Source organism: Coregonus clupeaformis, chromosome 6 (assembly GCF_020615455.1).
Source record: "Coregonus clupeaformis isolate EN_2021a chromosome 6, ASM2061545v1, whole genome shotgun sequence".
In the NCBI taxonomy this organism is placed as follows: Eukaryota; Metazoa; Chordata; class Actinopteri; order Salmoniformes; family Salmonidae; genus Coregonus; species Coregonus clupeaformis.
In genome coordinates, this window is record NC_059197.1 from 44,695,267 (window position 1) to 44,709,402 (window position 14,136).

The 14,136-nt window shown below is 42.8% G+C and overlaps 1 protein-coding gene across 1 annotated transcript in view; it reads left to right on the plus strand.

The window, feature by feature from the left end:
* Positions 1 to 14,136, plus strand: part of LOC121567411 (latent-transforming growth factor beta-binding protein 4) — an 88,441-nt gene that overhangs the window by 55,009 nt on the left and 19,296 nt on the right. The window contains exons 9-12 of the mRNA XM_045220831.1: positions 115 to 177; positions 4,979 to 5,101; positions 8,205 to 8,381; positions 10,919 to 11,464. Coding sequence (XP_045076766.1) covers positions 115 to 177; positions 4,979 to 5,101; positions 8,205 to 8,381; positions 10,919 to 11,464 — 909 coding nt within the window. The remainder of the gene's footprint in view (positions 1 to 114; positions 178 to 4,978; positions 5,102 to 8,204; positions 8,382 to 10,918; positions 11,465 to 14,136) is intronic.

The following is a 14,136-nucleotide window of genomic DNA, read 5'->3' on the forward strand; positions in this document are numbered from 1 at the left end:
ACAGCTGTTGGCACTACATGACTAGGTATCCCCTTTCCCTTTACATCAGTAGGGCTCACACAGTGTCTCTCGAGTATTGCTATTTAAACATCATTATGTGAATTGCCTTTTCAGGAAATGGAGTCGATGGGAGCTGTCCGGCTGGATTTGAGAGGATCAACGGCACCCAGTGTGTTGGTGAGTTCCATCTGTCCCTCTGAGTACACCTGACTATACCACTTACTGTAGAATGATGGTGGTCTTCTATAATCTTAGAAAAAAAGGGTTCCAAATGGGTTCTTCGGCTGTCCCCATACCTTTTTGGTTCCAGTTAGAACTCTTTTTTGGATTCCATGTAGATCCCTCTGTGGAATGGGTTCTAAATGGAACTCAAAAGGATTCTACCTGGAAGCAAAAAGGTTCTACCTTGAACCAAAAAGGGTTCTTCAAGTGGTTTTCCTATGGGGACAGCCGAAGAACCCTTTTAGGTCCTATCTGAGCACATATAATCTCTCTGTGTCTGTAACAGGAGAACTGACTGGAAGAGATGTATGTTGAAATGTTATGAAATTATATTTGACAGTATTTATTGTTAAACAAATACCAGGTCAAATAGGAGTGGAAAAGAGAAGCATTGCCATGGTCTATCTTCATAATATGACCTCTCTCATTTTCATTTTATGTTTTGAGTGGAATAATGTACGATATCACTTCATCAAGTCAGCAGCTGTATCCTTAGCTTGTCATACTGTATTCCATATAGGCTCAGCTCACCCACACACACATAGAAAAGCCCTTTGAAGCAGCTCATTATTCAACCCAGTCTTGTCACTTGACCCAGAGATCTACTGCCGAGCGCTGAAGAGTCTGAGGTGATAAGCTCTGAAACCACAAACCATGCCTTGATTATCTGCCACTATGGAATGGCCGCTTCATCCGTCTCTGTAGAGCCTAATAAGATATGAGAGAGAAAGGAGAAAACAGAGCACACATCTCCGCTGATGGTAACATGCAGATGCTATCACGCTTGGGATAGCACTCAGATGGGGACATACCAATGTGGTTGCGCTCATTCATGGTGAATCTGCTATTCATCTGAGAGTGGCACCATACCCAAAGGCAAACCACATTGACACCATGCCACTCATCCATATGATGATATGCATGTAGTTTTAGTTGACCCAATTCTTCATAAATTACAGTGGGGCAAAAAAGTATTTAGTCAGCCACCAATTGTGCAAGTTCTCCCACTTAAAAAGATGAGAGAGGCCTGTAAATTTCATCATAGGTACACGTCAACTATGACAGACAAAATGAGAAAGAAAATCCAGAAAATCACATTGTAGGATTTTTTATGAATTTATTTGCAAATTATGGTGGAAAATAAGTATTTGGTCAATAACAAAAGTTTCTCAATACTTTGTTATATACCCTTTGTTGGCAATGACACAGGTCAAATGTTTTCTGTATGTCTTCACAAGGTTTTCATACACTGTTGCTGGTATTTTGGCCCATTCCTCCATGCAGATCTCCTCTAGAGCAGTGATGTTTTGGGGCTGTCGCTGGGCAACACGGACTTTCAACTCCCTCCAAAGATTTTCTATGGGGGTTGAGATCTGGAGACTGGCTAGGCCACTCCAGGACCTTGAAATGCTTCTTACGAAGCCACTCCTTCGTTGCCCGGCGGTGTGTTTGGGATCATTGTCATGCTGAAAGACCCAGCCACGTTTCATCTTCAATGCCCTTGCTGATGGAAGGAGGTTTTCACTCAAAATCTCACGATACATGGCCCCATTCATTCTTTCCTTTACACGAATCAGTCGTCCTGGTCCTTTGCAGAAAAACAGCCCCAAAGCATGATGTTTCCACCCCCATGCTTCACAGTAGGTATGATGTTCTTTGGATGCAACTCAGCATTCTTTGTCCTCCAAACACGACGAGTTGAGTTTTTACCAAAAGGTTCTATTTTGGTTTCATATGACATTCTCCCAATCCTCTTCTGGATCATCCAAATGCACTCTAGCAAACTTCAGACGGGCCTGGAAATGTACTGGCTTAAGCAGGGGGGACACGTCTGGCACTGCATGATTTGAGTCCCTGGCGGCGTAGTGTGTTACTAGGCATTGTTACTTTGGTCCCAGCTCTCTGCAGGTCATTCACTAGGTCCCCCCGTGTGGTTCTGGGATTTTTGCTCACCGTTCTTGTGATCATTTTGACCCCACGGGGTGAGATCTTGCGTGGAGCCCCAGATCGAGGGAGATTATCAGTGGTCTTGTATGTCTTCCATTTCCTAATATTTGCTCCCACAGTTGATTTCTTCAAACCAAGCTGCTTACCTATTGCAGATTCAGTCTTCCCAGCCTGGTGCAGGTCTACAATTTTGTTTCTGGTGTCCTTTGACAGCTCTTTGGTCTTGGCCATAGTGGAGTTTGGAGTGTGACTGTTTGAGGTTGTGGACAGGTGTCTTTTATACTGATAACAAGTTCAAACAGGTGCCATTAATACAGGTAACGAGTGGAGGACAGAAGAGCCTCTTAAAGAAGAAGTTACAGGTCTATGAGAGCCAGAAATCTTGCTTGTTTGTAGGTGACCAAATACTTATTTTCCACCATAATTTGCAAATAAATTCATAAAAAATCCTACAATGTGATTTTCTGGAATTTGTTTTCTCAATTTGTCTGTCATAGTTGACGTGTACCTATGATGAAAATTACAGGCCTCTCTCATCTTTTTAAGTGGGAGAACTTGCACAATTGGTGGCTGACTAAATACTTTTTTCCCCCACTGTACATATTGCAAAAACATCACCTGTGATTCTTTAGAATAGGCTTGAGGCTCCTGGTATTATACTGTACATGCACATTAGTTAGCAGCTGATATAAATGGAGAAAAACAACATTGATCTGTAAGTTCAATTCTATAACATAAAGGATCATATTCACCTCACTAACATGCCTCAATGGATATACAGTTGAAGTCGGAAGTTTACATACACCTTAGCCAAATACATTTAAACTCAGTTTATCACAATTCCTGACATTTAATCCTAGTAAAAATTCCCTGTCTTAGGTCAGTTAGGATCACCACTTTATTTTAAGAATGTGAAATGTCAGAATAATAGTAGAGAGAATGATTTATTTAAGCTTTTATTTCTTTCATCACATTCCCAGTGGGTCAGAAGTTTACATACACTCAATTCGTATTTGGTAGCATTGCCTTGAAATTGTTTAACTTGGGTCAAACGTTTCGGGTAGCCTTCCACAAGCTTCCCACAATAAGTTGGGTGAATTTTGGCCCATTCCTCCTGATAGAGCTGGTGTAACTGAGTCAGGTTTGTAGGCCTCCTTGCTCGCACACGCTTTTTCAGTTCTGCCCACAAATGTTCTATAGGATTGAGGTCAGGGCTTTGTGATGGCCACTCCAATACCTTGAATTTGGTGTCCTTAAGCCATTTTGCCACAACTTTGGAAGTATGCTTGGGGTTATTGTCCATTTGGAAGACTCATTTGCGACCAAGCTTTAACTTCCTGACTGATGTCTTGAGATGTTGCTTCAATATATCCACATAATTTTCCTTCCTCATGATGCCATCTATTTTGTGAAGTGCACCAGTCCCTCCTGCAGCAAAGCACCCCCCACAGCATGACGCTGCCACCCCCGTGCTTCACGGTTGGGATGGTGTTTTTCGGCTTGCAAGCAGCCCCCATTTTCCTCCAAACATAACAATGGTCATTATAGCCAAACAGTTCGATTTTTGTTTCATCAGACCAGAGGACATTTCTCCAAAAAGTATGATCTTTGTCCCCATGTGCAGTTGCAAGCAAAGAGCCACTGAGTTTGAAGGTAGGCCTTGAAATACATCCACAAGTACACCTCCAATTGACTCAAATGATGTAGATCAGAAGCTTCTAAAGCCATGACATCCTTTTCTGGAATTTTCCAAGCTGTTTAAAGGCACAGTCAACTTAGTGTATGTAAACTTCTGACCCACTGGAATTGTGATACAGTGAATTATAAGTGAAATAATCTGTCTGTAAACAGTTGTTGGAAATATTACTTGTGTCATGCAGAAAGTAGATGTCCTAACCGACTTGCCAAAACTATAGTTTGTTAACAAGAAATGTGTGGAGTGGTTCAAAAACAAGTTTTAATGACTCCAACCTAAGTGTATGTAAACTTCCGACTTCAACTGTACATACAGTATTACTGTTATTTGACAGGATAAACTTTTTCACTCCTGCATCTATATAGAAAGATTTAACATAGTAACTGAAATGGATAAGGTGCTGACATATGATGATACAAACCATATTTGCAATGCTGCCTTTAAATGTCTATTTGTAGCAAGAAGGTCTACTACAGTGAATTGGGGATGAGCTCAGTTCACTCCTATTACCCAACAGATGCTACGTACGTTAGGCCAGATGGTTGTATAACCTGACTGCTGGAAAACCATTTCTCCAGGAAGAGGCAGATAGCATGAGAAGTAATGACTACACCAGGCCCTGTTGCATCACTCACTCAATCTCGCTAATTCCCTGAGAGTTACAGTACATCTCATGTTGTAAGCTGCTACGATATTGATGAGGACGGGGTTGGATAAACACTGATATGTTTATGTTGTGGTTTTCTTTTACACTCACATTGGATGTTGCCAGACTTTTTAGTGAGTGTTTCAAAGATTATGAGTTCAGGTTAGTTCTTCCAAGGTCTCAGTTAAAACTTCAGTTTACTAAATGTATTTGTTTCACATAGAATGAACTCTAAGCACAAATGTTTGTCATGTCTAACCATCCTCATTGGGTTTCAAGTTAGTCACTATTAATATCCCCAGAATATGAATGTCGTGTGTGACCAGGGCCTCCCCCTGCAAGTACAGTATATCAGTGGGAAGCCCTATTATCTCCCCGGCCTTCAGGAAGAGGGTTCATGACTGTTTCCTGTCTGTGGATCCTATGGTTGGGGAATAGGGACGTGACCGTAGTGTTTCCCTTCCTAGATGTTAATGAGTGTTTGCAGCCAGGCTTCTGTGAGAACGGGAACTGTGTGAACACTCGGGGGAGCTACAGTTGTGTCTGCAGGCAAGGATACATACTGGACGCCTCTCACGGGATCTGTATCTGTAAGTAGCCTACAGGGTGCCCTGCTCGAAGGAGAGGAAGGCAATGCTGCGCTCGCTATGCCGCGGTGTCTGGAATGAGCAGGAATAACGCATGGCCGAGGTGCTATGGAGCTGAAATGTACAAAACGATACACACAACCTCCCATACAAAACATGTTGAGTAAAGAGATAGAGGAAAATTGAATGTGTTTAGGGTATGTGTTGGATATTAGCCAACATACTGTAGCAGTGTTTCCCCTAGGATTTCTTTCAGCAGCAGTGGCAAAGGTGGGGTGGGGGGGTTAGTGGGCATGGCCAATGGCGCAAACCGACCCAAAACAATTTCTGCAATTCTACAGTGAGGGGAAAAAAGTATTTGATCCCCTGCTGATTTTGTACATTTGCCCACTGACAAAGAAATGATCAGTCTATAATTTTAATGGTAGGTTTATTTGAACAGTGAGAGACAGAATAACAACAAAAATCCAGAAAAAACGCATGTCAAAAATGTTATACATTGATTTGCATTTTAATGAGGGAAATAAGTATTTGACCCCCTCTCAATCAGAAAGATTTCTGGCTCCCAGGTGTCTTTTATACAGGTAACGAGCTGAGATTAGGAGCACACTCTTAAAGGGAGTGCTCCTAATCTTAGCTTGTTACCTGTATAAAAGACACCTGTCCACAGAAGCAATCAATCAGATTCCAAACTCTCCACCATGGCCAAGACCAAAGAGCTCTCCAAGGATGTCAGGGACAAGATTGTAGACCTACACAAGGCTGGAATGGGCTACAAGACCATCGCCAAGCAGCTTGGTGAAAAGGTGACAACAGTTGGTGCGATTATTCGCAAATGGAAGAAACACAAAAGAACTGTCAATCTCCCTCGGCCTGGGGCTCCATGCAAGATCTCACTTCGTGGAGTTGCAATGATCATGAGAACGGTGAGGAATCAGCCCAGAACTACACGGGAGGATCTTGTCAATGATCTCAATGCAGTTGGGACCATAGTCACCAAGAAAACAATTGGTAACACACTAAGCCGTGAATGACTGAAATCCGCAAGGTCCCCCTGCTCAAGAAAGCACATATACAGGCCTTTCTGAAGTTTGCCAATGAACATCTGAATGATTCAGAGGAGAACTGGGTGAAAGTGTTGTGGTCAGATGAGACCAAAATCGAGCTCTTTGGCATCAACTCAACTCGCCGTGTTTGGAGGAGGAGGAATGCTGCCTATGACCCCAAGAACACCATCCCCACCATCAAACATGGAGGTGGAAACATTATGCTTTGGGGGTGTTTTTCTGCTAAGGGGACAGGACAACTTCACAGCATCAAAGGGACGATGGACCGTCAAATCTTGGGTGAGAACTCCTTCCCTCAGCCAGGGCATTGAAAATGGGTCGTGGATGGGTATTCCAGCATGACAATGACCCAAAACACACGGCCAAGGCAACAAAGGAGTGGCTCAAGAAGAAGCACATTAAGGTCCTGGAGTGGCCTAGCCAGTCTCCAGACCTTAATCCCATAGAAAATCTGTGGAGGGAGCTGAAGGTTCGAGTTGCCAAACGTCAGGCTAGAAACCTTAATGACTTGGAGAAGATCTGCAAAGAGGAGTGGGACAAAATCCCTCCTGAGATGTGTGCAAACCTGGTGGCCAACTACAAGAAACGTCTGACCTCTGTGATTGCCAACAAGGGTTTTGCCACCAAGTACTAAGTCATGTTTTGCAGAGGGGTCAAATACGTATTTCCCTCATTAAAATGCAAATCACTTTATAACATTTTTTACATTCGTTTTTCTGGATTTTTTTGTTGTTATTCTGTCTTTCACTGTTCAAATAAACCTACCATTAAAATTATAGACTGATCATGTCTTTGTCAGTGGGCAAACGTACCAAATCAGCAGGGGATCAAATACTTTTTTCCCTCACTGTACATATTTTGCCATGGGCAAATATTTTATTTTACAGTTTTAAAGCTAATTTCCTGCAATTCTACACATTTTGCAATGGCTTATGCCGTGTTCTTATGCTATCTGAGAGACTCAAACATTAGAACAAAATCAATGTCATTACATTTGTATTAATTTTTTTATTCTCCCTGACTGTCTAGTTTTTATTTAGGTGATTCTTAGTTCTCAAAGGTGATTTTATTAAGAAAATATATTTTATATTAGGTTTTCGTCATTTAAGTTTACACTGAAAACGTTTTACCTACCGAATTATTTTTTTTTTCTTTTGGAGTGGCGTCAACGATTTGCTAAATGAATATAGGGGAAACACTGTGTAGGACAAGTAAACTACCTCATGCAATAAAAATGTCCATTATCTTTATTCATGCTGATCCCAAAAATGAGTTAAACTTCCACACCCTTTTAGAACATTATTTAGTAATATTTTACATTAACTGTGCTGTATTATATCATACATAAAACAAAATCTATATGCACATCATAAACATGACATTACAGCATCTGAATTTCTGTGACACTCGGCCTGCTTATTCTAACTGGCATTTTACGATGGTCAGTGCTTCTGAAATGCTGGTTGGGCTGTGTGTTGCCTTTGGATCTGACACAGTTTGCATCTGCTTGTCTGGGGGCTCCCTCGCTATCCAGTCCTCCCCAGCTCTTGGCTCTAACTGTTGGAAGCTGTCTGTTTTGTGCAACGTTGACTCTGAGCGGTCATCTTTAAATAATGTGTTACCAAAAAGGTCATGGGAATGCTTTCAGCTTTTCTGTTTTCTTGCTATCTGAATCGAGGGTTTAACAGCGATAAATCCTGACGTTTCTTATTTTTTCTGACGTGAGGTACTTCTGCAACTCATTGTCTGTCTTCAGTTGAATATTTATGTTTCTTAACCCAACTAAAGCAACAGAATGCCTACCAGAATTGACACTAATTGTGACACAAAAAGCAAAGACGAAGAGTACAGCAGCGTTATACTTCAAGATTATGTGTCAATCAACAATCAGCATGTGTTGGGCCTGCATGTTGGGTTTGGTGTCTTCTTTTGCTTGAGGCCTTTTGAGACATGAAACTGTTTCTGTATGGCTATAATACCGCTATCTTCTCTCCACCATTCTCCCATTGGCATGTCCTCACCCTGTCCTCCTCTTGCAGCTCATAAGGTGATCTCGGAGGATAAGGGCCAGTGCTATCGTATCCTGAACTCTGGCTCTGGCCCTGGTAGCTGCTCCGTGCCCATCCTCAGGAACATCACCAAGCCGATCTGCTGCTGCAGCCGGGTGGGCAAGGCCTGGGGCAAGAACTGTGAGAGGTGTCCCTACTTTGGATCAGGTGACCTATTCTGATTCAAACCCCCCCCATCATACTGGTCCGGCATTGGATAATTATAATGCAGCTAGTGCCCAGTGTTAACATCTGCCTATGTCACAATATATACACTGAACAAAAATATAAACACAACATGTAAAGTGTTGGTCCCATGTTTCATGAGCTGAAATAAAAGATCCCAAAAAATATCCATACGCACAAAAAGCTTATTTCTCTCAAATGTAAAAGGCATGATGCACCTTGTGCTGGGGGCAATAAAATGCCACTAAAATGTACAGTTTTGCACCAAACACAATTCCACAGATGTCTCAAGTTTTGAGGGAGTGTGCAATTGGCATGCTGACTGCAGGAATGTGCACCAGAGCTGTTGCCAGAGAATGTTTCTCTACCATGTCGTTTTAGAGAATTTGGCAGTACGTCCAACCGGCCTCACAGCCGCAGACCACGTGTATGGCGTTGTGTGGGCGAATGGTTTGCTGATGTCAACGTTGTGAACAGAGTGCCCCATGGTGGTGGGTTTATGGTATGGGCAGGCATAAGCTACAGACAAAAAAACAATTTGAATACACAGAGATACCGTGACGAGATCCTGATGCCTATTGTCGTGCCATTCATCTGCCGCCATCAAATCATGTTTCAGCATGATAATGCACGGCCCCATGTCGCAAGGATCTGTACACAATTCCTGGAAGCTGAAAATGTCCCAGTTCTTCCATGGCCTGCATACTCACCAGACATGTCACCCGTTGAGCATGTTTGGGATGCTCTGGATTGTTGTGTACGACAGCGTGTTCGCACAGCCATTGAAGAGGAGTGGGACACCATTCCATAGGCTACAATTCTATGCGAAAGAGATGTGTCGCGCTACATGAGGCAAATGGTTGTCACACTAGATACTGACTGGTTTTCTAATCCACGCAGCTATCTGTGACCAATAGATATATATCTGTATTCACAGTCATGTGAAATCCATAGATTAGGGCTTAATTAATTTATTTGAATTGACTGAATGCCTTATATGAACTGTAACTCAGTAAATCTTTGAAATTGTTACATGTTGCGTTTATATTTTTGTTCAGTATATAAGAGAATGGCATTATATTACAATTACAAATGTATGTACAGGTATGTGTGTATATACAGTACCAGTCAAACGTTTGGACACACCTACTCATTCCAGGGTTTTTCTTTATTTTTACTATTTTCTACATTGTAGAATAATAGTGAAGACATCAAAACTAGGAAATAACACATATGGAATCATGTAACCAAAAAAGTGTTAAACAAATAAAAAAAGATTTTATATTTGAGATTCTTCAAATAGCCACCCTTTGCCTTGATGACAGCTTTGCACACTCTTGGCATTCTCTCAACCAGCTTCACCTGGAATGCTTTTCCAACAGTCTTCAAGGAGTTCCCACATATGCTGAGCACTTGTTGGCTGCTTTTCCTTCACTCTGTGGTCCGACTCATCCCAAACCATCTCAATTGGGTCGAGGTCGGGGGATTGTGGAGGCCAGGTCATCTGATGCAGCACTCCATCACTCTCCTTCTTGGTAAAATAGCCCTTACACAGCCTGGAGGTGTGTTGGATCATTATCTTGTTGAAAAATAAATGATAGTCCCACTAAGCCCAAACCAGATGGGATGGCGTATCGCTGCAGACTGCTGTGGTACCCATGCTGGTTAAGTGTGCCTTGAATTCTAAATAAATCACAGACAGTGTCACCAGCAAAGCACCCCCACACCATAACACCTCCTCCTCCATGCTTTACGGTGGGAAATACACATGCAGAGATCATCCGTTCACCCACACCAATTTTCACAAAGACACGGCGGTTGGAACCAAAAATCTCCAATTTGGATTCCAGACCAAAATACACATTTTCACCGGTCTGATGTCCATTGCTCGTGTTTCTTGGCACAAGCAGGTCTCTTCTTTTTATTGGTGTCCTTTGGTAGTGGTTTCTTTGCAGCAATTCGACCATGAAGGCCTGATTCACCTTCATGTCTTAAAGTAATGACGGACTGTCGTTTCTCTTTGCTTATTTGAGCTGTTCTTGCCATAATATGGACTTGATCTTTTACCAAATAGGGCTATCTTCTGTATACCCACTTGACCTTGTCACAACACAACTGATTGGCTCAAACGCATTAAGAAGGAAATAAATTCCACAAATTAACTTTTAAGAAGGCACAATTGAAATGCATTCCAGGTGACTACCTCATGAAGCTGGTTGAGAGAATGCCAAGAGTGTGAAAAGCTGTCATCAAGGCAAAGAGTGGCTAAATGAAGAATCTCAAATATAAAATATATTTTGATTTGTTTAACACTTTTTGGGTTACTACATGATACCATATGTGTAATTTCATAGTTTTGATGTCTTCACTATTATTCTACAATGTAAAAAATAGTAAAAATAAAGAAAAACCATTGAATGAGTAGGTGTGTCCAAACTTTTGACTGGTACTGTATATGGGTATGAAACACACTAACTAATTGAATCCTGCTTGTGGTGTTCTCTGTTTGCTCCTGACAGTTGCTTTCAAGGACATCTGCCCAGCAGGGCCTGGCTACCACTACTCTGCCTCTGCCATCAAGTTCAACCAGAGGGTGGTGGAGCAGCATGGGACTGGAGGTCCCCCTGTCATATCCCAGAGCACACCACAGACAAGGCGACAACAACCAGGTAGCACTACTCTGCTCACCACTCTGACGAGACCCCAGCAACCATCAAGCTCAGGCCCTCTCACTCCGCAAATTGGATCCCAACAACCTTCAAGCAGTGGTGCACTGACTCCCCAAACTAGGCCCCAACAATCTTCAAACTCAGCCTCTCTCACTCCTATAACCAGGCCCCAACAACCTTCAAGCTCAGGCTCTTTCACTCCCCAAACTAGACCGCAACAACCAGGTAGCACTACTCTGCTCACCACTCCGACCAGACCCCAACAGCCAGGTGGTAGAGCTCTCACCCCTCAGACCAGACCCCAACAGCCATCGAGTGGAGGCTCCCTGTCCCCACAGGGCAGACCACACATCCCAGCCAGCTCTGTTACAGCAGGACCCACCCGGGTGGTGACAGGTGAGCAGACAATAATCCCTAGCAACCTTAAGGAGATTCCTCAACGTACAGTGAAGAGTTTCATTCCAAAAATGTGATATATCCATTTTCAGAAATGTTTGTAAATTGACATTAATTAAAAACACATCTTATATAGGACTGTTACGGTGACCGTATTCCCGCCACACCGGCAGTCACGAGTCATGACCGCAGTCAAATTCCACATGACCGTTTAGTCACGGTAACTAGGCTTCTCCAAGCTCTGATGCTGCTGATGGCCATTAGTAGCCTACCAAACTTGCTAACTGCCTGGTACTCAGCACACTATTGTCCCTCTAATCACTCTGACATCAATGCAAATGTTATCGAAAATCAAATCAAACACGTCATGAGAGACCGTGAGCTCATGTTGCGCAAAAATTCTATAGGCTAGCAAATGTATGAGAAAACAGAATAGTTTTGATGGACTCTATTAAAAAGAGGAGGATCCCATCAGCTTTCTATAGGCTAGGCCTACTATATTTATTTCTCAACTTTCCTAATATTAAGCACATTGCTTCGCTTTACAACAGGAGTATAGCTTACCTGGTTGGCATGAAAATTAACCATGGGAAAAGCGTCCTCCAGATGACATGTCTTTTTTCCCCCTTCCCCTGTTCCGAGACAGGTGCATGATAATGGTCAATTTTGAATCAAACTAATTTCACACTAAATAATACAGTACCAGTCAAAAGTTTGGACACACCCACTCATTCAAGGGTTTTTCTTTATTCGTACTATTTTTTACATTGTAGAATAATAGTGTAGACATCACAACTATGAAATAACACATATGGAATCATGTGGTGAACAAAAAAGTGTTAAAATATATTTTATATTTGAGATTCTTCAAATAGCCACCCTTTGTGTTGATGCCAGCTTTGCACACTCTTGGCATTCTCTTAACCAGCTTCACCTGGAATGCTTTTCCAACAGTCTTGAAGGAGTTCCCACATATGCCGAGCACTTGTTGGCTGCTTTTCCTTCACTCTGTAGTCCGACTCATCCCAAACCATCTCAATTGGGTTGAGGTTGGGGGATTGTGGAGGCCAGATCATCTGATGCAGCAATCCATCACTCTCCTTCTTGGTAAAATAGCCCTTACACAGCCTGAAGGTGTGTTGGGTCATTGTCCTGTTGAAAAACAAATGATAGTCCCACTAAACCCAAACCAGATGGGATGGCGTATCGCTGCAGAATGCTGTGGTAGCCATGCTGGTTAAGTGTGCCTTGAATTCTAAATAAATCACAGACAGTGTCACCAGCAAAGCACCCCCACACCATAACTCCTCCTCCTCCATACTTTACAGTGGGAAATACACATGCGGAGATCATCCGTTCACCCACACCGCGTCTCACAAAGACACAGCGGTTGGAACCAGAAATCCAATTTGGACTCCTGACCAAAGGACAAATTTCCACCGGTCTAATGTCCATTGCTTGTGTTTCTTGGCCCAAGCAGGTCTCTTCTTCTTATAGTGGTTTCTTTACAGCAATTCAACCATGAAGGCCTGATTCACACAGTCCCCTCTGAACAGTTGATGTTGAGATGTGTCTGTTACTTGAACTCTGTGAAGCATTTATTTGGGCTGCAATTTCTGAGGCTGGTACAGTGAGGGAAAAAAGTATTTGATCCCCTGCTGATTTTGTACGTTTGCCCATTGACAAAGACATGATCAGTCTATAATTTTAATGGTAGGTTTATTTGAACAGTGAGAGACAGAATATTATTAATATTATTAATTGATTTGCATTTTAGTGAGGGAAATAAGTATTTGACCCCTCTGCAAAACATGACTTAGTACTTGGTGGCAAAACCCTTGTTGGCAATCACAGAGGTCAGACGTTTCTTGTAGTTGGCCACCAGGTTTGCACACATCTCAGGAGGGATTTTGTCCCACTCCTCTTTGCAGATCTTCTCCAAGTCATTAAGGTTTCGAGGCTGACATTTGGCAACTCGAACCTTCAGCTCCCTCCACAGATTTTCTATGGGATTAAGATCTGGAGACTGGCTAGGCCACTCCAGGACCTTAATGTCCTTCTTCTTGAGCCACTCCTTTGTTGCCTTGGCCATGTGTTTTGGGTCATTGGCATGCTAGAACACCCATCCACGACCCATTTTCAATGCCCTGGCTGAGGGAAGGAGGTTCTCACCCAAGATTTGACGGAACATGGCCCCGTCCATCGTCCCTTTGATGCGGTGAAGTTGTCCTGTCCCCTTAGCAGGAAAAACACCCCCAAAGCATAATGTTTCCACCTCCATGTTTGATGGTGGGGATGGTGTTCTTGGGGTCATAGGCAGCATTCCTCCTCCTCCAAACACGGCGAGTTGAGTTGATGCCAAAGAGCTCAATTTTGGTCTCATCTGACCACAACACTTTCACCCAGTTCTCCTCTGAATCATTCAGATGTTCGTTGGCAAACTTCAGACGGGCCTGTATATGTGCTTTCTTTCTTATATGTGCTCTCCTTTTCATGGGCTTGTTTAGAAAGTGACCTCTTTCGGCCAACAGGAACAGATATAACAGGCTAAAAACTGTCCAAGGGATCCATAATCAAAAGGTCCATGACACTCAAGAGCTCAATGCTAACGTAACGCTAGGTAGCAACTAGCCAGCACGCGAACAGCTGAGTGACAGCTGTCTATTACCGCA